This window comes from Balaenoptera physalus, assembly GCF_965194825.1.
Source record: "Balaenoptera physalus genome assembly, chromosome: 17".
NCBI classification, from domain to species: domain Eukaryota; kingdom Metazoa; phylum Chordata; class Mammalia; order Artiodactyla; family Balaenopteridae; genus Balaenoptera; species Balaenoptera physalus.
Window position 1 is genome coordinate 53,003,597 of NC_138895.1, and position 23,252 is coordinate 53,026,848.

A 23,252-nucleotide genomic window follows, 5' to 3' on the forward strand; every position below is an offset into this window, starting at 1 on the left:
TTCTTGTGTAATTGTTACTTCAAAGTGAGAAAACAGCTGCATACACTGATTATACCTTTTTTTATTATACTTAATTTGGTACATGCCTAACTGGTGACTGTAGCATTTAAAGAGTACATGAATTTGGCCTTTTAAACTTTGTCCATTTGGAATATGTTATTTCTGTCACTGTCATCATTATTGTCCATAATCATCTTTTGTTTTGTTGTGCCTCTTCCAGATTGTTTGTATTTTTTTAGAAGAAAAGTTTGTAAACTAGGATTCAATAGGATAGTTATCAAAAATAATTTTTTTCCTTTCTTTCATGATTTGGCAAAATATAGTTAATTTTATAAATAGATTTCTAATAGGTAAGTAATATACTTCTTTAGCTTCAATCAGAAAAAAGCCTCAGATAATATTTTGATTTATGTTCAGACTACATTTATGATATCTCTGTATGTATTTTGTGCAAATACATTTTATTTACATTGTCATCAATTATTTAGATAGTTTCAACAAGGAATAGTTTTTGTTGGAAATCTTTCACTATTAATAAAAATTTGATTAAGACTGCACAAATGTCTTTAATTCTTAAATTTAACTGGAAAGCAAATTTACCATGTACCTTTAAAAGGATAAAATTTAGAAGAAATCCAGTTATAAAATGTAAATTTTTAATGACCACTCCGGAAATTCTTGATGTATTATTTTGTTAAGAATATGAACAATGTAATTTGTTTTCTAATCTCAGATTATTTAAAGGCACATCTTAAGTTTTGTGAAGACATATAATAATCAAAGAAAAAAGGAATTACAGATGTGATTATTTTCATCAGAAACCCTCATGAAACAGATAGCCACTTAGTGAAATGAAACTTTTTAATCTCAATTAAAGGAAGACTTTTTTAAACCTGAAGCCAAATATTTATATATCGATAGAAGAAAAGGATAGGGTGGGGAAAAGAGAAAAATCATTAAATTAGCCACAAAAATTTAGGATACTAACCAAGGCAGTTTCTGGATTTAGATAAGATTAATAGTCTTAAACTTCCCTGATGTTGTAATCATAGGTTCTCTAATTTGTTTTCTGAATTTTGGTGTTCTTTCTTTGAGCTTTGCTGTTGGACTTGAGATTTTTCCCTCTTAAGATCCCCAGATTTGAACATTTTGCTTAAGATCACAAGATGGGTCACTGAGTCAGCAGTCCTACAATATTCTGATCATTGTTTAGCTTCATTATGAATTGCATTATTGCCAGACCTATGTCCCTATTTCAAAGAAGTGTGGTGTGTGAAGCTGCTTTGGGACCCCAAGAGTGTGTGTGTGTGTGTGTTTGGAAAAGCAAACTTAAAACTATTGTTTGAAGTGCACTACAGAAATCACTGAAGGTGTACTGATGATCTTCGTGGTGTAAATGTAGAAACCTAAGCAACCACTGTCTTACTTTTGGTTAATATGGCCATTTTCAATTGCATCTCTGATTACAAAATCTACCTATAACTTAACTTTTTTTTTTTTTACTTGATTGCCATACCAACACAATAAATATGACCTTTTAACTTTTTGGACACATTAAGTAGGCTTTTTTAAGTTCAAAATAACCACAATTAGTTTATTGGTTTAAAAACAAGTAAACCTCTTAAATGGCTTATGTTATTAAGATATTAATGAAATAAGAAATCATATTTTCTTAGTTTACTTGATTAATAATTTACCTTATACCAAAAAGAATTTGAGACAATTTGAATATTACACATTATTATCTAATAATCAGGAAGAATTTAATGTAGTGTCATAGGAGGTCGATGTCCAGGAAATAGTCTCAATATTAGAAATGTATATATGTATGTATGTATGTATGTGTATATGTCTATATGTATATGTATATGTATATTTATATATGTATATGTAAAATGTGTTTAAACTTTGTCTATTGGTGCTATTTATATTTAAAATACTGTTTTGCTACTATAATGTCAAAATTAAACTTTTTAAAAGAAACTTCCCAAACACTTAATTTAGCTAATATTTTTTTCAGCACACATAATTTTTTGAAGCTGGGATGGCTTTTTTGTTCCCTTGCCCTTGGAGAAAATAAATATATTTATCTGAGAATATCTCTTGCGGTAGAAACAATTCCAATATTGTATTTTAATAGAGTAATAGACATTTATACTTGACCATACTTCACACTTATATCATGGAAGCACTCACTTGATTTTGTGTATCATTCAATTGGTATTAACATTATATTTCTATTCCCCATTTTATAATTTGGCACAGAATCAATTAATCAAATCATTATTAAAATTTGACTCAAACTGTTTAGTTGATTTAAATTTGCTCTTTTACTTAGATATCATATAATCTAAACTCTTAATACATTCTTTTAGTCAAGATTTTCTTAATCCTTTTTGAACTTTTTCTTCCCTTTGTATCTTATTTTAATTATCAATTTTTACTTAAATTTTTTTTACTAGCGATGATCAAATATACAGTGAGGTTTTTCTCAGGATGAGTGTTAAAATACCTATTTTTGAATGGGCACACTTTTGTCTATATGTCTTTACTGCAGTTTTAAAGTTCTGATCTTAAGCCTGGGGTATGTGTGTGTATGTTTACATTCTTACCTAGACCCAGTGTTTGTGGATTTTCATGACAACATTTTATTGTAGAAACCCACTGAACCTACTAAGCTATGATTGTTTTTCCCAGTTTGTAGGTTTGTAGCATACAACTGAGATTTTGTTTTTCCATTATGCCTATTAATGAGAAATGGAATTTCTCTATAAAATCTCTTTAATAAAAATCATAAATATAATTTTAAAGCACTTTTTCATGTTTGCTAAGGTTTGCTTACTGAATTTAGTTCTTATTCTAACCAAAGTTCTTAAAGACCCTCTTGATATCTATAGTTGATGTGTTTTGAGGAAGCACCTGTTATAGACAGCATTAATCTCATCTTGTAATAGGCTTACTATCTCAGTTTCTCGCCTACTTACATTCTTTTTTTCCCCTAAAATGATTTCAGTAATACTTTGTGCCTTTACAGGCATGGTATGTTTTCAGGAGTATTATTCCAAGTGCCTCTTTCTTGATCCTAGTTCTAGAAAATTCAAGTTCAAAAATCTTGATAACTGCATCCACACGTATGTTGGAGCAACCTGCTTTAATAAATGGGACGATTTTATGATAATTCTAAATGCAATTGTAAAATTGTATTTGAAACCAATGAGACTTACAGCCTCTTTCCAATAAATAATTCGAACCTTGATGAATTCATTACAAGCCAAAATTCTTATAATACAACTATTGTCATATTTATGTGCTGTCAAATATATTCTCCTGGACGTATATTACCAGAAGGTGTTTTCTATCTAATGAAGATTTGTTGTCTTCTATATACATTTGTTTACGTTTTGTTCAGATTTAAATTATTTTACATATTTAATAATCATGCTTTTATTCACCAAACTGCATACTTAAATAAATCTAAAAAATGACATTTAATTTGTACATACTACCTTGAATGAAAGTAGTATATCAGCCTAGCATTTCTTCTTTTATACATCCTGTAAGTTGGGCTCAGAAGTAAGAACTGAACATTAATTTTATGGGTTTTTTTCTACTCGATAGGTGCTATGGATATAGAGGAGAGAAATCGCCAAATGAAAATTAACAAATACAAACAGGTAGCCGGATCAGATCCCAGACTGGAACAAGATTACCAATCAAAGGCAAGACATTTTTCTTTTTAAAAGTTGTAAAATAATCAGTTAATCATATGAAACTGTTAGATTCTCAAACTGCTGAATGCAGATTAGTCAGACACAAACATATAATGCAATGGCCCCATGATATTATTAAATGCTAAAATTTATGATGTGTTTGTATACCAACTTTTAGGTATAAACTTGCCTTAATATTTAGAAAAATCATTATATAATATAGGAGATTAAGGAAATGAAACTCATAAATGATCTGAAGAACAAAGCTTTTAGAATTTTTCATTTTATAAAACCTATAAAGGCCCTAACACCCTCAAAAATGTTTAGGAAGAACTTCTATTATCATCTTATGGTTTTCCTACATATAGAATTTTTTTATTTTATAGCATTTTAATTCAGTCTGATTTATTAATAAGTTATTAGAACAAAATACATACTCATGAGGTGTTGTAAAGAATTCAAAATGTTTTTTAGTGAGAATCTTTTTGAACCACTTTTTGGTAATAAATTGAGGTGTGAAGTCTACCAATGTAGGAAAAAAAAGTATTATTTCATTGTTCTTGCCCTTCATTGCCTTTGTATTTTCAAAACATTTTTAAGCTCATCGTATTATTCATTCAAAAACTTTGCTCTGATGTACCTATTTAAGATTTAACAAAAGAATGAAAATAGCAAAACTTATTCCTAACATTTCGTTATTATGTGGTCTAATCATTGCAGTCATGTAATATTTGTGGTCTGTTATCTGTGTATTAGAGAAAAGCAATTTGGATTTTTATACAGTTAGGTCTATTTTATCCTTACCTTCAGTTTCTCTCAATTATAGCCCATTCTTCAGTAGAGATAAGACTTATGAAGTAAAGCACAACTGGCTATGCTGGGTGTGCGTATGTGGTAGGTAGCATAGGTTTCAGTTTCTCCATTATACAACCTAGAGGAGGCAGATATTCTTGCCTCAGCATCACCTTCCAAGCCACCAATCTCTTCCCCAGAGTACATGAATATTGACTGATGTGGTGAATACAGGATTGTTCTGCTGTCCTGGAAATGGCACAGGCCTAATGCCAAGAGAAAGGTAAATTTAAGACAAACAAAAAATAGCCTTGCCTTTACTTAGCAGGTTTTAACTTATAGAAATTTTATTCTAAAATGAAAATATGAATAACTTCAAATAGGTTCAGTGAATTTCATAGAAAACAGATTTGCAATGATAGAATATTTCAGATACATCTCTAACCTTTTGAGCTTGGTATCAGAAATGATATCTGTGCCTTTCCAGGTACTTTTTAAAATATTTCTGCCTAGGGCTAAATAGGAAGAAAGACCTGATCTTTTGTGGCATCTGCTATGCTCTAATTTCTCATTTATTCATATTATATAATCCAAAGACCAAGGCATGAAGTCCTGATAAAATAGGATATTAAAGCTTCCATAAACATAAGATAACACATATTTGTTTTGTTTGTTTATATCCCACTATACTTCAGGAAGGAATGTAGATGATTCTTAAAAATACATAAAATACTCTCAATAATATCGTCAATGAAGAAATGAGTATCAAGGGAAAATGAGGTCAAGAAAAAACAAGGTAACGCCAGAAGTAAAGCTTGTGAACAAAATGCATAGTGTGAGATCCTATACACCTGCTACATGTGGGGCTTATATTTTGACTGTGAGCTTCCTCACAAGCAGCAAAGGCAGAAAAGGAAACTGGGTCACTTATATGATTTACATTGTTCATACAATAAAAATAAGTTCCTTAGAAGCAATGCCAATGATTCTTGTTATGGATACCTGACAGAAATTCATTACAAGGGGATGGACCAAAGGAATACTAAAGAATGCCTGAGGCTTCAAAGTTTTATAACTTTGGTACCAATTATTTTAGGTTAGAAAAAATTTAAGTCTTGGCAAAGGACTTATTATGCTAAGCAATATAATTTCCTATAGGTATTCTCTAAGGCAGTGGTTTTCAAAGTGTAGACCCAGACCAATAACCTCAACATCACCCAAGGACTTTTGGAAATGCAATTCTCTGACCCCCTCCAGACCTACTTAATCAAAACTCTAGGGGTGATGTTCCTGGTTTTAAAAAGCCTCCCAGGTGATTGTGATATGGACTACAGTTTGAGAACCACTGCTCTAGGGTGGGCTGCATGTAAAATTTACTTCCAGGTAACTGAATGAGTTGACTTCCTCTTTTTAGGGTTTTAGCCAGAAGCCAGTGATGGATGATGTCATTTAAAAATGGAGACTTTCTTCTGAGAATAAGTGATCTGACTCCTTTACAGGGCCTCTCCTAGTATCTAACAAATCCTATCTGTTGAATGTCAAGTACATAGAATTCTGTTTACTATTGCTGGAGTTGTGCACTCAGCCTAACCAAAAATGCAATCAAGTCATTAAGGTACAACTTTTGAAAAGGATCCAAAGCACGACTCTATTTTGTTCCACTACAAATTTCCTGATGTGGAACTATCTTTGCTGGGTCATCTATCTGCCTATCATCCCTACCTTGATCTAACTCTCTCATGGATCAAAGAGAAAATTACGGAGGATTATTTTTCGGTCAAGCACATATATAGATTTAGTTATTATTCATTTCCATACTAACAATTATTTAGATTAAAATTTTCAACTGCATCCCCTCTCTTTTTAACTAGGGATATTCACCTTATATTTCCATTCTTTTCTTCCTTGTTTTAGAACAAGTGCCAATTAAATATTTGCTATTGAGCTATGCACTTTAATATATTAACTCTAATTCGTGAAAAAATCATTTAATTGGTAAGGGAACTAAGCCATAGAAAGGTTAAGTAATCTACCCAAGTTCACATTAAATCATAGAAAGTATTATTTGTAGCTAATCTGGTTTTCAATTTTGAGATAACTGAGATTAAATCCAAAGCCTATGGAGCATATGCTATACTTATGAGCTATATTCCTGAAATTCTAGTGAAGCTATTAAGAAGCTTTCATGGAATATAATTGTTAACGAAGTTTTTTTTAAAACTACATATTCCCCATTTTAAATGGCATTGCCTCCCTGAATTTTTCAAGCATTCTGCACTGACAGTTGTAAACAATTCTTACTAATTTATAAAATATCTCCTTAGTAATTCACTTTGAAAGTACCTGCAGAGCAATGCCTATTGTTACTGTCTTTCTAAACATATTTTAAGTATATGAGGAAATTTGTAAGCAGACAGCCTATATTTAAAAAAGCATCAAAACCACATGCAGACATGATTCCTATTTAATCAGTGGATGATTTCTTAGGACTTTTCCCCTCAAAACAGAATTTAACTATGTAGCCAAGGCACACTTTCATGCCTATTGCATTGTCTTTATCCCAGTTTACATGTGATTCATCTATTCTACTCTCAGCATAATTTAAGGATCAACTTAAAACCAATGTTCTCTGCTCTTCATTGGTTCAGAAAAACATGATTTGTTTATTACATTTAACAATGTGAATTATAATTCAGCATAGACCAGCTACCCTTCCATGAGTTATGTAATTACAATAATTAGCAATAATTGATAAACAATGTAGGTATATCTGAAAATTAATATGGAGAAATTGATAATATTTATATAAGTATATGATGTTTGCTTTTTAAATTAGCCATATTTAATGTTTTTAAATGAACTTGGAGGATATTTTTTAAAAGGGTAGTCCATCAGATTTCAACAGAGAAGCTACACAGTTTATTGATACCGTGTTTATTTGGAACTCAAAGCTTATTTCCCTGTAGAAAAACATGTTCATTTTTGGTGGTAATGTTCCCACAAAATTATCACAAAAATATTTTACCCCTATTGTAGCACTTATAATCTTCTGTTTTCTTATTTATCACTCTAGAATTAAGTAAGGTAGCCCATAAATTTCGCAGAACTTTTCAAATGTGGACCAGAAGTTCGTATTAATCCATTTAACCTGCAATCTAATAGACTGAGTCAGTGTTCTGGGAGTGGAGCACAGCACAGCAAAAGAAAGGAAAAAAAAAGAGTTTTTCTCCATTCTTTGTACATACCTGATCCTGGGCACTTGTCACCTTTTCTTCCAGGCTTCTTGTCTTGTAAGGATCCATTCACTGATTTCAAAGAGACATATTAGGAAGAAAGCAATCCCACTAAAGTAACTTACATTATAATATGAACTACACAACACAGAGATAGTTTAAAGAAAAAGGTCTGTAAATACAAATAAACCTCACATGATGGAGCTGTAGGCAGTATCAATATAAAAAAAATTCAGACTGTTAAAGGCAAAGTATTTTTGGCAAGTAGATCACCATTGTTAACTAAGCTGTTCCCTTAATTAGAGCTTACTCTCTTCTCAACACTGAGAATACATATTTAAGGCTAGCCTTAAGTGTTTTAAATTAACTTTCGAAACACAAGCAGTAGGGACCAGAAGAGGGGAGACAGGTTGGGGCTGGTGAGGAGTGGCATCTATGGGCTGCTTATAAGTTTGGTGTTTGTGAGTCAGGAGTACTTTAAGGCTCTAATATCACCAAAATATGGCAGCAGTACTTGAGTACAGTGTAGGAGATGAGAACACAGCCTGAACAGAATACTATAGTATTCAAAGTATTTGAATACTGAATACTATCTACTTTGTCAATTTTCTCTATTGTTGTGTTCATTTCTGTATAACCCTGCAATAAGATAGCTTCACGTTCTTTAGCAAAGTTAGCACAGTGTGCTAGTAATAGTACCTACCTCATAGGATTGTTTTCAAGATTAAGTCTATTTATATGTTATGTATAACTCAAACAGAGTTTGGAATATAATAAGGAATAAGTAAATGTGAGCTGTTGTATGATGATGGTGGGATGGTGATGGTGATGGTGATGATGATGATGATGATGATGGGGAAGGAAGAGAAAAAGAGAAATCATTTTCAACAGATACCCTGCTCTTACCAGGTCTATTTCTGTTGCCAGCAACAATCTACTAGATACAGATTAGTATATCTTTAAAGTAATCCTAAAAAATATGTGGGTGGAAAGGGAGGAAAAGTGTAAAAACTAATGATAATCTAAAAAGTTAAAAAGTGATTTGGGTTGTCTCATTTTTATCAGGTTAGTCAAATTTTTATCTACCACAAATTATCATTCTTGCCATTTCTACTCTTTAGCCAGCTGGAATGTACTTCAAATTTAACTTAAACATAGAGAGAGATAAAATTAAATTTACACATAATTTATCTAAATCTATGATATGCACACACACATATCCTAAAGCTCTGAGCCAAAGGAGAATTCCTCTCCTCCATATTTTAGCTGATGGAAGCAACAACTATTTATTTCTTCCTTGTTTCACATGTACAAACATACCTCACTTTATGTAACAGACCCACAGTTACAAACTTAATAGTAGATAATTTTAATGGAATTTTAGAAATTTTATAGTTTTATCTGTGACTAATCTTTGAATATAAAAGTTTCTAACTTTAGGTTTCTTTTTTCTTAACATTTGCTAGGGCTGTCATAACAAAATGCCACAGATTAGGTTGCTTAAACAGAAGAAATTAATTTTCTCACAGTCTGGAGGCTAGAATTCCAAGATCAAATGTTGGCAGGTTTGGTTTCTTCTGAGACCTCTCTCCTTGGCTTGGAGTTGGCCACCCTCTTGCTATGTCCTCACAGGGTCATCCATCTGTGTGTGTCTATGTTCCAATTTCCTCTTCTTGTAAGGACACCAGTCATATTAGATTAAGGCCCACCAGTGTGACCTCATTTCACCTTAATTACTTCTTTAAAGGCCTTATCTCCAAAACAGTCACATTCTGAGATAGTAGAAGTTAGCACTACAACATATGGATTTGGGGGATATACAGTTGAGCTATAACATATCTATACAAAGTAGTTAATGGTCTTTTAGTTTATCACCTTAATGCATTATGAAAGCATATTTGATTGTAATGTAAATATGTATTTTTAGGCAACTAACTATAGCTATTTTGTTTCAAACTTTTTGATTTTTTAAAATTGTGTTTACTTTCTCTATTTCTCCAACTACCTTCTCACATCCTAGGAGATGAAATATTTTTGTGTTTGCAAGTTCATTTTAAAAATTAGTTTTCATAGTTATAAAACCACATTTAAATTTAAATATGTTTTTCTTAGCCAGACATTCAAGCATGTGTCTTCTTTCTTTACATTATATTTGTGAATTGCTACCTCATACTATATAATCACATATCAGGCCAGGAAAACCACATGTCAGGTCAGGAAATATAAAAAAGATATTTTTTAATTATGAAGAAGTCATTTGAGATGACTGGGACAGCAACTTACATGTTGTAGAAGACTATAAAATTACAGAAGAAATTATAATTTCTCTTCTTTTAGTAAATATAATGTTGCTAAAAACTAACAAAAGAAAGATTTTTAAATAAATTGCATCTAGGTACTCTCTGGTAAAAGGGTCAGTCTATGGACAATAGCTGCTATTGCCAAGAGCATAATTTATTCCTATATATTTCCCAAGAACACACAAGGGAAACATTTTTCTTTTACCTCCAGCAAAAATAGAAATTTATGCATTCACCTTTGCTTTCATCAAGCCTCCAGGGTTGCTGGTTTGCTAACAACTAGAGCGCCCTTTGGGGGATACAAGGAATGAATGATATGGGTCACCAAAGGGTGTGAGATCTTGCTTTATAGAATCAAGGAGGATAAGAGGAATAAGGAAGGAAGAAAATGTGATAAATAATGCAGAAACATTCTTTCCAACTCAAATTTCATATAATTTAAAAGGATTAAGTATAGCTGTATAAAAAATTACAAATATAAGAATATTCAAGACAACAGAGATATGAAAACATATAAACCCTCTGAACCAACCATGACATTTATGACTTCCTAAAATACATATATTCTGTCTTATGTGGTGCTTATTTGCTTATTTCTTACCTTTTTATTAAACTTCACACTTCTTGAGAATAGGGATATAGTTTATTCATCTCTGTAGTCTCTTCAGGGGCAAGTAAGGACAAGATATGAACTTCTGGAGAGGGTATGGGTAGGTTATTACCCAAGAGTCTAAAACAAATTTTCTAATGGACATATGATTATTGGTTTCTGTCTAGAGTTAATCATAATAGAAAGAATACTCAGAAAGAATTGGAAGACTTAGGTTCTAATTTTGATTCTGCCACTTATGTGATAAGACTTTGGATACATTGCCCAATAGTTCTTCACAACCCAACTTTTTTCTGTGTACAAATTCTGTGTTATCTATCAAGTGCTACACAAATGTATGGTAGTTTGGAGGCCACGTTGAAAAACATCATTATGTATTAACACTTGGGTTTTAGGCAGCCTCATCATTAATTAAGCAAATCATTTAATCTTGTAGCTTAATCTTTAAAATTAGGTTTGAACTAGATCTTCTGTATTTCATTTCCTTTATCTAGTGTTGTCTCATTATTGATTCAGTAATCTCTGATCAGTGTCAGGCTCTCTACTCAATGTATTCTCACAAATGATTCAATCTACAGATTTTATAATTAACTTATGGCATAATAATTATGATTTATAGAATAAATGTATGTGTATAATGTTTTTGCTTCATACTTCACATGAAATAATTGATAACTAAATTTGAATTGAAACTTAAGTCAAAACCTTTAGTCAGTTAAGGCAATCAGTCAACTAGGAGGGCAGCATGGAGTCTTCCACATCTATAATTTCAATTTAATTTGGCTAATTATAATTTGAACATATCTACAATTTTATTATGTAATAGCTTTGCTCATGAGCACAAAAATTAGTTGTAATTTTCTTCAGTTGGAAGGATTACAGATATTATTTATTAGCAAAATTAATTTACTAATATCTTCCTAAACATGGAATTTTGATTATTTCTACATCATCAATTTTGAAAATTGTAAAATAATACTCCAGACTGGAAATAATATAGCTAACCTTGGAATATATCTCTTATGAGAGAAGGAACTTTTGGCTGGTGATAATTTCAGGAGGTAGAAATATTGTATGTAAAAGAGTACAGAACTCAGCTTGGCACATGGGAAAGCCCAGTAATGGTAGCTGTTTTTATTATTTATTATAAGAAGTGAGGTAGGAGTAATAACAAAAACTTTACAGTTGAACTCGATTCTGATAGATGAACCAAAACCCACCATTCAATGTAACTTTCTGACTAACAAAGAAAATGGCTATGATTTTATGATTGACCCTTGTTAGGTCATTTTCATGACTAGGAATACTCACTGCAAGGCTAACAGTCTTCAGGGTCAGTCATGTAAGAACATGTTACTTCTCAAGCCCATTTTCACTTTCTGCCAAAAAGAAAAATCATCAGAATTTTAGATGGAATATGAAGGTGTTATTTCAAAATGACATAAAATGTCTTTTTATTCAGGTTAGTTTGTATTTTTTTTATTATTTAAATATCTTACTTGTTTAAAATTCATCCACATATAGTTATAAGTAGTATAGTAGTGTTATTTCCATGCTGGTTTTGTATTCTGATTATACATGTCATTTTATATAGTCTTCAAATTTCAGAAAAGGAAGAAAATCTTTATTTTAAAGAAGAAAACTATATGTGAATATTTTAAAAAGAAATGGCTTAGGTTCTAAATATGCTGCCTAGTATCCCATTAAACATGAATTTATGGTTCACGATTTATTTTGATGAAAAGAAATAGAATGACTTTAATATTAACGAGTTAGTTGTATAAGCTTAGTTAATTCAGTTAACTTATTTCTCTCAATTTTCTCATCCATAAAATGAGGAAGGTAGATTACATCCTCTCTGAAGTCACTTTCAGCTTTAAAATACTGTGATTTTTTTGAATGACTCAGTGACGAGTGAATAACTAAAAGTATGTTTCAGTTGCCAAATAATTTTCCTGGGCTTTTTTTCTTAGAGGATGGTTATATGATTCCTCTTTTTTAAATATCTGAACGTATTTTATCATCTCAGGGGACATTTAGTAATGTTCTCTTTCCTGCTACTCAGAACTGCATACCGCAGATATCTCTGAAGCTAATCAGCTTTAAGTCTGGATTCTGGTTCTGCAACATTAAAAGAAGAAAAATTACCAGAAAAACAATCAAATAAATAATAATAAAATGGAGGACTAAGTGAATGAGGAAGGAATAAAGGAAGAAAGGGATAAAGGCGGGAAGAAATGGAAAAAAGAAAGAGGAGGGAGGGAGGAAAGGGGGAAGCAGGCAGGCGTAATCCTTCCAGTCTAAGAGTTCATAATTGAATTAGGGAAACACATGCACAAAAAGTAGTGCTCGTACAAAGTAGGCCGTGTTAAGTAGTACAATACAAGTAAATCATACAAAGGAAAAATGAAAAGAAATATTCATTTGGCTTGAAGAAATCTGGGAATACATTGTAGAATAAGACATGACATGAAGGACATATCAGGCAGAAGGAGAGCTTAAGCAGAGTTATAAAAGCGTATGAGCACAAGCTATGTTTTAAGGAACAGTTAGTAGTTCTTTAGAAGAGAAACATTCAACAAATTGGGATACATATTAAGAGGTGAGAATGGAAAAGTTGTCTGGGACCAGTTTGTGGAGGGCTTTAAATCACTCAGTTAAAAATCCAGAATGTTCTTCTTTAAAATCATAAGCTGTGAAGGTTTTTTAAGTCACCAGTATCTACAAATCTGTGCTTTTAGAAGATACTCTAATGGTATACTTCAGATGAATTTGAAAAGGATGTTAAAGACAAGGAGTCCTATTCAGATGCTACTGCTAGAGTTTGAGCAAGACATAATTGTCATTCCTTGCCATGTTGACTGTTGACTCCACCGCAAATGGTCTTCATGCAAATCCAACCGATCCTACCCTACCTTCTCACACAAGGAGTAAGGGTAGTGGGCCTCTTCCAGATTTTCAACAGAATTTAATTATATCTGCCCTGTGCTTGAATTTGATCCATCAGGGCAATTCTCAGGCCCTTTTAGTTTCTTCAATAATATGTTGTTTTTCAGGCTATTATTTAGCTCTGATTCTCTTAGATGCAAGTACCTTGAGTTACTTTATTACTTTCTAAGGTACTAATATTTGAAAGAGAACACCACTTCATATCCTCAATCCATTAATTTTTCTTGTATTTTTGCCTGTTATAGATTCCCAGGACCATGATCCTACTGCTATGTTCTCATGTCTTATTTCCGTTACAACTTTTGGGATGCTAGCCTGCTACTTAATATCTATAATATCACCACCCTATGTCCTAATAAAAGGTATAAATATTCTCTAAAAAATTACATAATAAGCCACATAATAGTTAAAGATATTTACAAAGAACTAAATGTCAGGAATTTTATGACTAAGGAGTTTATTTATGATATTTCCTAATTCTAGCTGGATCTTACAAGCTTATAATCCGGGGGCTTGGAGAAGCATTTAATCATAATAATGGTATAATTGCTTTAATAGTAACTCCTTTTGTGGAAGAATAATGGACTCATTGGTTTTTGCACTAGTAACAGGCATTCTGTTCTACTCTCTCTGAGCTTGGATGTAAATGAAATGTTACGTATATCAGAATGAGATATTGTTATTAATACATTTAAGGGTCTGGGAAGAACAGGCTTCTTGATTGAGGCAGAAATTTCAGATGACATTTGTTTGAGATATTACTGAAAAATAAATGGCGTAAAAATAAATCTAAGACTCAGTAAGGCTGTGGAAAAAGAAAACAATTATTTACCGTATGTAGCTACATCTAAAATAATAAATGGCTAAGTATTAATACATATTATCTGTAAATTTAAAAAGTAATAGCTGTCTTAGATGTTGGGGAAAAGAAGATAATATATAAAAGATTTGAAAGTTGTTTGTAAACCATTAAAATTATTCACATTTTAGTAATTATTAGTGTTAGGGTCATGGATTGTTATGTTCTTTGGTTTAACTTTCCTTGACTCCAAGTATAAGCATAATTATAAAAACCAACCCAGGTTAACTGTTTCAAGAATGAAAAAACGTGAATTTCCAAGTCAGGTTTAATGTTATCCTACCCTAAGTAAATAAGCCAATCTGGTGTCAAAGGACAATGCCTTATTTTTTAAATGAGATATGGAATAGGGACTTATAAAGTTTTCATAGCTATTTTCAAGTTTTTTCAATTCAAGATAAAATGTTTGAGATCATAGCCAAATGATGATGAGAATTGAGTATCACAATCTAGAGCTTTTGGAGTTTCATCATGGAAACTTCTTATTACATATAATAAAAACTTACAGTTACATTCCTAATTATTTTCATGATGAATACTTGTTATGTGTCAGCACCTGTGATCTTATTCAAAGCTCACATCAGGCTCACAGAAGTTAATAGATTTGCCCAGAATCTTATAGCTACCAGTAAGTGGGAGAGCAGTTACACATTCATATCTTCTAACTCTATACCCTGCGGTCCTTATGCTATACTGGCTCTTATCATTAAAATTAGATGACTACATTATGGTTAAAGAGTGTACCTTTTTACCATGAGGTCAGAATAGGCACAGAACAGGATGAGTGATATACCATTTGGGTTAGCATTCAGATGTTCATAACAAATAAACAGACAAAGTCATCTGAGTAAATAAGGATTTTTTTTTTTCCATGAACAAGAAATTCAAGCAGCAGTTCAGGGCTGGTACTACTGTTTCAAAAGCCGAGCTCTCTGTTCTTAGAACTTGTCTTTCTGCTCCCTGTTCTTACAGTAAGGCATTCATCCCCATTGTCACAAAATGACTACTAATGTAGGCTCATATGTAAACTCCAATCAGAAAGAAAAGCCAAGAGGGAAAGGCAAAGACCATAACAGCTAAGCCAGCCCACTGTAATCAGAAAAGTAATAGTTCTCTCAAAACTGTGTCCCCTAAATTCCTGCTTATACCTCAGAGGCCAGACTCAAGTGAAAGGATCACCCTAGCTACAAGGGATCCTAAAAAATGAAGTTCTTTTCCTTTTTTGGTGTTGCTTTTAGACCACCAAAATAAATGTGATTCTTTTAGTAAAGAACAAAGGGGAAGAAAGAATATTGGTAGGCATTCAACAGCAAGTGAGACAAATAAGTTGGTATAACAAACTCTAACTATGAATATGAAAGACCAAGGACCCATTCATAAGTCCCAAGTAGCTTGTTATCAAGATATTTGTTTGCATAAAATGAGTGATACTTCTTAACTGATTAGAATGGAGAATATTGGAGAGAGAGAAGTCAAAGATAACTCACAAGTTTTCTAGGTTTTAGTTGGTTAGTAAGCCTATTAAATAACGGAGGGAATGTAAGAGATACAAGAACAGCTCGTTTGGAGTGAAAGAGAATAAATTTGATTTTGGCCACATTGAAATCGATGTACCTACAAACCAACATATGGGAGATGTCCTGTTAGATGTCCTGTTAGATGTCCTGGAAATACAGGTCTTGGGAAGACCTTGGGAGCTTGGGAGAGAAGTGAGGGGGAAAGATAAGGATTTTTTAGTCATTACATGGGTAGATAATGGATTAGATCATTCTGTGGGAATACATATAGTGAAAAGAAAAGAAGGCTAAAGATTGAAATTTGGGGAGAATATAATTTAAAATCAGGTTAGAGAAAGTGACACCAGCAAAGGAGATTAAGAATAAACAGTTAGAGGCCTTCCCTGGTGGCGCAGTGGTTAAGAGTCCGCCTGCCAATGCAGGGGACACGGGTTCGAGCCCTGGTCCGGGAAGATCCCACAGGCCGCGGAGCAACTAAACCCGTGTGCCACAGCTACTGAGCCTGAGCTCTAGAGCCCACGAGCCACAACTACTGAGCCTGCGTGCCACAACTGCTGAAGCCCATGCGCCTAGAGCCCATGCTCCGCAATAAGAGAAGCCACCGCGATGAGAAGCCCGAGCACTGCAACGAAGAGTAGCCCCCGCTCGCCGCAACTGGAGAAAGCCCGCGTGCAGCAACAAAGACCCAATGCAGCCAAAAATAAATAAATTAAATAAATAAAATTTTTAAAAAAGAATAAATAGTTAGAGAGATAGGGGAGAAACCATGAGTGACATTATCTGAGAAGCCATTATGGAAAAGTTTCAGGAAAACAGAGGACTTCAACAATATTAGATGTAATAGCAAAATCAAGAAAGAAGACACTACTGGCTGATAAATTAGGACATTTTTGGTATTTGTTTTTTGAGAACAGTTCTAGTAAATGATAGATTAAAATGGGGGAAGAGTTAAGGATCCTGAGAAGGAAAATAGTAAATGCATTTGTTAAATGCAAAAGCACAAGCTCTGCGACTACCTGAGATTTCTAAACCTGGGATTTCATCGCAGAACTGGCCTTTCCATCTCTGAAAATTGTGAGGAATCAATGGAAGTAAATAAAGGATGAGGTTCCTTGAACAGCTAAATTACTAAGCAACACAGTGTTCCCACAGAGCCAAGCCTTTGAGAAAGTCATCATTGACTACTAGCATTAATTCCTCCTCTACAAATTCTCCAGGAAACTTACAAATTTCCTTCAGACCAAGAGACAGTGGCTCTTTAGTAAGTCTTTGCCTCCAAGCTAATGGCTACTCTGTCTGCAATTGTGTTTCTTTATCTTAAGCGGTTATTGTTCCATCTTTCACAAGATGATTAATTTGCAGATATGATATCTTGTTGTCACGTACATCTTTTCTCCTAACAAGTCTTTGTGAGTCCTACAAATAATGCATTTATTTCTAAGCCCCCGCCCCTGGTGGTATGCACCAACTCTGCATTCAGTGACCATTTGGTAACTTGAAATCAGCCACAGTGGGAGTATTTAGCCTTCAGAAATGAGCCAACTCTAAATCAGAACTTTTTCCTTTTGGATAGCTGGTTGTTAAATACGTATAAGCACACCACTTCCTATCTATACCCATCACAGAGAATGAAAGGATTAAGTGACTCAACTCTATTCAGCTATCATTACAGTAGTTTATACTCTGATTTGGTACTTCATACTGGAGATAATACCTCAGTATATAGCCCAGATAAAACAACCATTCCACTCATTTCTATTCATTAAACATTCATTGAGTTTCTAGTCAGGCACTACTGATCTAGATAATGGGGATACTAAAATGAATATGACAGTAATTATCCTCAAGGAATTTATAATCTAGCAGGATAGATAGATGGTAGATAAATAGATGATAAATAGATGATAGATAATAGATAGATAATAGAGAGACAGAGACTGAGAAAGAGAGACATGATAAAAGTATAAGAAAGGCATAAATAAAGTAGTTTAGGAATACTCAAGGCAGTGATTAATTCTCTTTGAGGGAATTAAAGAGTTTTCTAGCTGGGATTTCATTTGCAGGATACTGTTTACAAAACGAAATCTTAAATTAACCCTCAGTTTTCTGTGGCCTTTCCTCACTGTCTTCTCCCTCCAAAGTAGAGAACTTACCACAAAATACCTTCTTTAGGAGTCCTATCTAAAGAAAATTATCTATTGACAAGCAGATTTTTACACAGTGCAGCATTCAAATCAGACAATGATAAGAACTTTGGCTAGGACAGAGAAAAAATCATCTGGAAATAGCTCCTCAAAAAGCGAGTACCTACAGTTGTGTTACTAACAAAACACAACTTCTACTCTCTTTGAATTATTATATGGAATAAAAATAAGTTGATGAAAATGAGAGCATCTTCTTGCTCTTATGATTGTTTCATTTACCACAGTGCCAGGACTCCCTCTGCTCTGTTCTTTTCTTGTCTAGACCCGCCAGACTGATATCAAGAGGCCTGCCCAGAAATTCAGCCTCTCTCTTATCTTCCAAAGATTATGTTTGCCCCAATTTTTTCCTACTTTTCGATCCACTCATGTTTTCTCTCTGAATATGATGTAAATATTCCTCCAAGTACTTCTTGATGGCCTAAAATTTTTTTCTTCAAATGTGGGCTTTCTTGCTTCCCAGTATTTTGCCATAACCAATTCTTGGACTAGAGTTTTAGACAATAAATCGCAGTTTTATGGTGAGATTCAATAAATTGAAGACAAGCAATGCTTAAGGACGTCTCATAGAAGTTCACGTACAAAGCTCAAATGACCTGAGTTGCTGAGATGCTGTAGAGAACTCAAACTAGGAAATTACTTAATCTAAGAACTTGAAATGAGTATATAGGAGAAAATGAAAATTTTATTTTAGAAATCTGAGTTTACTTTTTTCTCAGGAATATTATTATAAAATTTTGATAATAACTTTCCTTGCAATAGAGCTCTGCTGATGTACTGTTACTTTCCACTAATGTTAGATAAATAGGGAGAACATTAACTTTTCCAGGCCACTTAAGAACTCTAGAGTCTGGAACATCCCGGAGAATAATAATTTCCCGTAAATTTTTCTGCTTCATGATCTGCTTAATAGTAATGTACAAAACATCAAAATGTTGTCGGGAAAAGCTCCCTCACTGTCGTCCAAGACTTTAATGATCTCCAGTCAGCACAGTTTTCAGCTGAGATCCTGTGATCCTATGCGGTAAACCTTCTTTTTTTGTTTCATTAAAGATAATGATGAGCACATCATCCATTGTTCATGTCAGCTGGAAACTAATAGATGCTAATTGTTTAAAACATTTATTGTATAGTGCCAACACAATACCAACCATTTCCTAAATAAATGAACTTATTCACATTCATAACTCATTACCTTGGTATAATAATAATATAGCTGCTTCTGTCTCACTGTTAAATTATATAACTTTTGTTTTTCATACTTTAGGAAAAGCAAAAAGAATGAACCATTTTAAAAGTAAACTCCCGTAGTAGGTCATTTATGACTTTGATTTGGGTTTTTTTGTGAATTATATACTTGAAGATGCTATAATCTAAATGTATCCAAAATATGTTCCTCTGAAGTTTTACTTTTAAAACTTTTTTCCCACTATTTCTCACTTTCCAAATTTCTCATTCTGTTAATCATGTGTCTATTTTTAATGGAAGCCTGAGCTATATCCCGAAGGTAAAGTAGAAGAAGTTAGAAGTAGACAGAAAAATGCATTTGGTACAAGCCTTAGGTAGACAACAAAATCATCATCAAACTAGAGCTTTTAGCTAATTCGTAGTTTTTCTTTATTTAAACTATTCCATTCAGTGTCTTTTTATTTATGACCCGCTGCTTTTGGTGCTGGAAATGAGCAGCTGCTATGCACTAAGCACATGATTGGGTATTTTGAGTATATTATTTCTCTTACTCCTCACAAGAATCCTTAAAATGAAATTTATCCTTATCTTATTGGTACAAAAGCCAAACCTCCGAGTTTAAATTAAATTAAATCTTTGACTCTTAGGTGCTAAGAGACTTACAAAGATAAGGAAGATATTGTTCTGGCTTTTTGGAGCTTTTATTCTAATAGAAGGTTTGAAAACTACCAATAAATATGAATACACTCACACACACACACACACACAGACACACACACACACACACCTATAACAAGAGGTAGCATGTGATGAATTATATAAAGGCTTAAAACTATAGTATGTGGAATCTTATCTTTCCTTAAATTTTGCATATCCAAAATTTTAGCTCAGCAAACTAGATTATGTGAGAGGTCTTAGCCAAAGATATGTGCAATGTATATATACCATGTGTGTTTAAAAAAAAAAATTCTTAAGCCTTAGGCTAGCCTGCATGTACCTATGAATCATAGCAACAGAATCAAAAGTCATGATGACCTGAAAAGACAAAGGCTAGAATATGCAAAGTCAGAATCCTAACTACTGAAATACAAAAGTCAAAAAGCAGTTAGGATTCAGAAATGAAGGCAAAGAAAATCAGAAAAGAACCAATCAGGAAGACATGGGATACACAGGTACCAGGTGGCTTTGGATATTAGGATAAAGTACCAGAAGCAAATATTAAAAATGAGGCATCTTCTATGTCAGCCAAGAAGTGTCATATATTTCCTGCTGAGATAAAGCTATTCCTTATCCTGCAGTTGAGAATCAGTAGTTCTCTATGAGGCGATGGGATATGAATGAACCTGTCCAAATGGGAAGGTGAGGCCTGGGAACATATTAGGGGGAAAGTTTGATTTAATATTTTATTTTGCTTTATAAATATATTTTCTGAAATGTATCTCTTAGATATATATAGAAATAGTTACATTTTTATTATAGCTTAGAGCAGTCTTAAAATAATATATTTACTCTTGGGTATTTTACCTAATATTTCTTTTGGTAAATATATTCCTGGAATTGATACTAAGCCAGTATTCAGCTTCTATCTAATCATCATGATCATCATTGTCATCATTTGTCATTTATTAAACACTTCTTACGTGTCCAATACTGTGCTAAGTGCTTTCTGTACATTATTTTATTTAATCCTTGCAGCAAACCTAGGAGATGGGTATGATTGCTGTCCACATTTTAACAGATAAAAAACTGGAACTCAGGATCACAAACCTAATAATTTATGTAGCCAAGATTCATACCAATGATTCAGTCTCACTCCAGAGCATGTGCTTTTCATGATTACATTTACCCTTAGTACTTCCTGAAGATAAAAGTTGTGGCTTTTCATTTGCATTTAGATGATATAATAATCCCATGAGCAAAAGCAAAGAAAAAAATATAATACCAAAACTGCTTTTCTATTCAATGATAAATTATTTTTAAAGACATAAATAGCAATATGCTTCTTTTTATTATAAATTCTAAGAATGAGTAAGATAAAGTTCTCTCAATACAGTGTAGTATTGGGAACAATTTAATAATTTTGAGAAATTTCTTGAAACATCCATTTTTCATATATATATGAAATGTCCAAAAATGGAAATTACTTCCATTTGTGTCTCAACTTGAGATCAAATTTACTTTTAATAAATATCGTGGAAAAATATACATATATACATATATCCAACATTATCTATGCTAGCCAGTATATACTGGCTATATATATGTATATATATTATATATATATATTTTAGATATAATGGTTAACATAGATAATGTTGGATCCATCCACTGAAATGCTGTTCTAGGCAATGGCTGAAGACATTGTAAAGACATTGTAAAGTAAATTGTTTTTGATATTTTAAAATGACTTTAGTTTGAAAAAAAATACCATGGACTAAATGTTCTCCAAATAAATCCACTGTAAATAAATAGTCTTCCTTTTAAAATCAAACATAACATTTCTATTTATATAGATATTTCCTGAAAAAAAGGCAATAACTTTTTGAAGAATTTAACTGTATTTTTTTTTGATAATTGAGAATTCCAACAAAGTCGAAAGTTAGAGTGGATTAAGAAAGGCCATATCTCACCTAATATAAATATATATTTCTAGATTAAGGATTTGATTATTAAAATTTTGTGTAGCCTTCAAAATAATTCTTATATTTTACATTTAAAGAAAATGATCAGTTATTAACTCAAAAATATACAACAAGATACTGGGAGATCCTGGGGGAAAAAAAACCCAGCTCATTTGAATCTGATCTAATGTTTACGCTACACCCTACTGCCATTCAACTTGTCTTACCAAAATGTTTATATCTAGCTAATATTTTCAGTGAATTGTTGTTCATACGGAACTATTTATTAGGGTAATGATTATTCAAGTCACAGTAAATGGTTTACATAAGATAATCATCTTTCTAATGCTTTATGGAATTTGCCAGTATCTATGATTTAAAAGATCTCCATTGTGAAATTGACCAAGTAAGGATTTTTCACCATTATGTTTAAGAGCATATTAACAAAAAAAAATCTGTTAGCAGATAGTCTCTTAACCTAGTAATAGCCATCAGGTAGTAATCATACAGTAATAATACTGGCTGCATTATTTTATATTATACCAGATACCACACATGTATTATTTCTAATTTTCAAAACAGCCCTGCAAGGAAGATATTATTTTCCCTATTATTTTATAAACAGTGTTTTAAAGGTGAAATAATTTGCTCAAGTTTACCCAGCTAGTAAGTTTTCCTTACTCCACATTTTTCAGACTTCAAAACCTATTCTTTTTTACATTCCACATGTCATTAACATAAAGCATTTATGAAGGTTTTCAATTTATCAGAATATTTGAACACCCAGAACACCCTGCACCCTGGCTGTGCCAGATGACCATCTGATTATTTCAGTTCCAGTAAGTTTGAACTATTGTAAATAATAACGATTTTTTCTAGTACTTTTAGGATTCATCAAAATTCCAGCAACCATTCAGAAATTAAACTTTCTCTTTTCTCTTGGCTTTTCTTTAAAAAGTTAGTGTTTTAATAATTAGATTTTATATTATCTCTAGGTTTTCAGTGAAGCATAATGGATTAAAGAGAAAATTGATGCTACTAAAATTGGTTTTTATAAGTTACAATGGCAACTTCATCATACTTTTTTTTTCAAATTTTATTCAGAAATAAAAAAAATTTTTCTTCCTAATATTAAGCCAAATGTTTATTTCCCAGATTTTACCTAAATGTTCTTCCCTGAGGCCATTCCTGTTGTGAAACTGTTTTAATGGTCTTCGTTGGGGTGTGGTAAAAATTCTCTAATTGTCATTGCTAAAAACAAGGGTTTCATAT

General features: G+C 32.5%; 1 protein-coding gene across 33 annotated transcripts in view; it reads left to right on the forward strand.

Annotated features, from left to right (window-relative positions):
• The window catches only part of RIMS2 (regulating synaptic membrane exocytosis 2), a 596,173-nt gene that overhangs the window by 437,137 nt on the left and 135,784 nt on the right, over nt 1–23,252 (forward strand). For 19 of the 33 annotated variants that reach the window (XM_082434237.1, XM_082434242.1, XM_082434231.1 and 16 more), the window contains one exon: nt 3,619–3,719. The exons of the other annotated variants lie outside the window; for them this stretch is intronic. In XM_082434237.1, the coding sequence (XP_082290363.1) occupies nt 3,619–3,719 (101 nt within the window). The remainder of the gene's footprint in view (nt 1–3,618; nt 3,720–23,252) is intronic. 33 annotated transcript variants of the gene reach the window in all.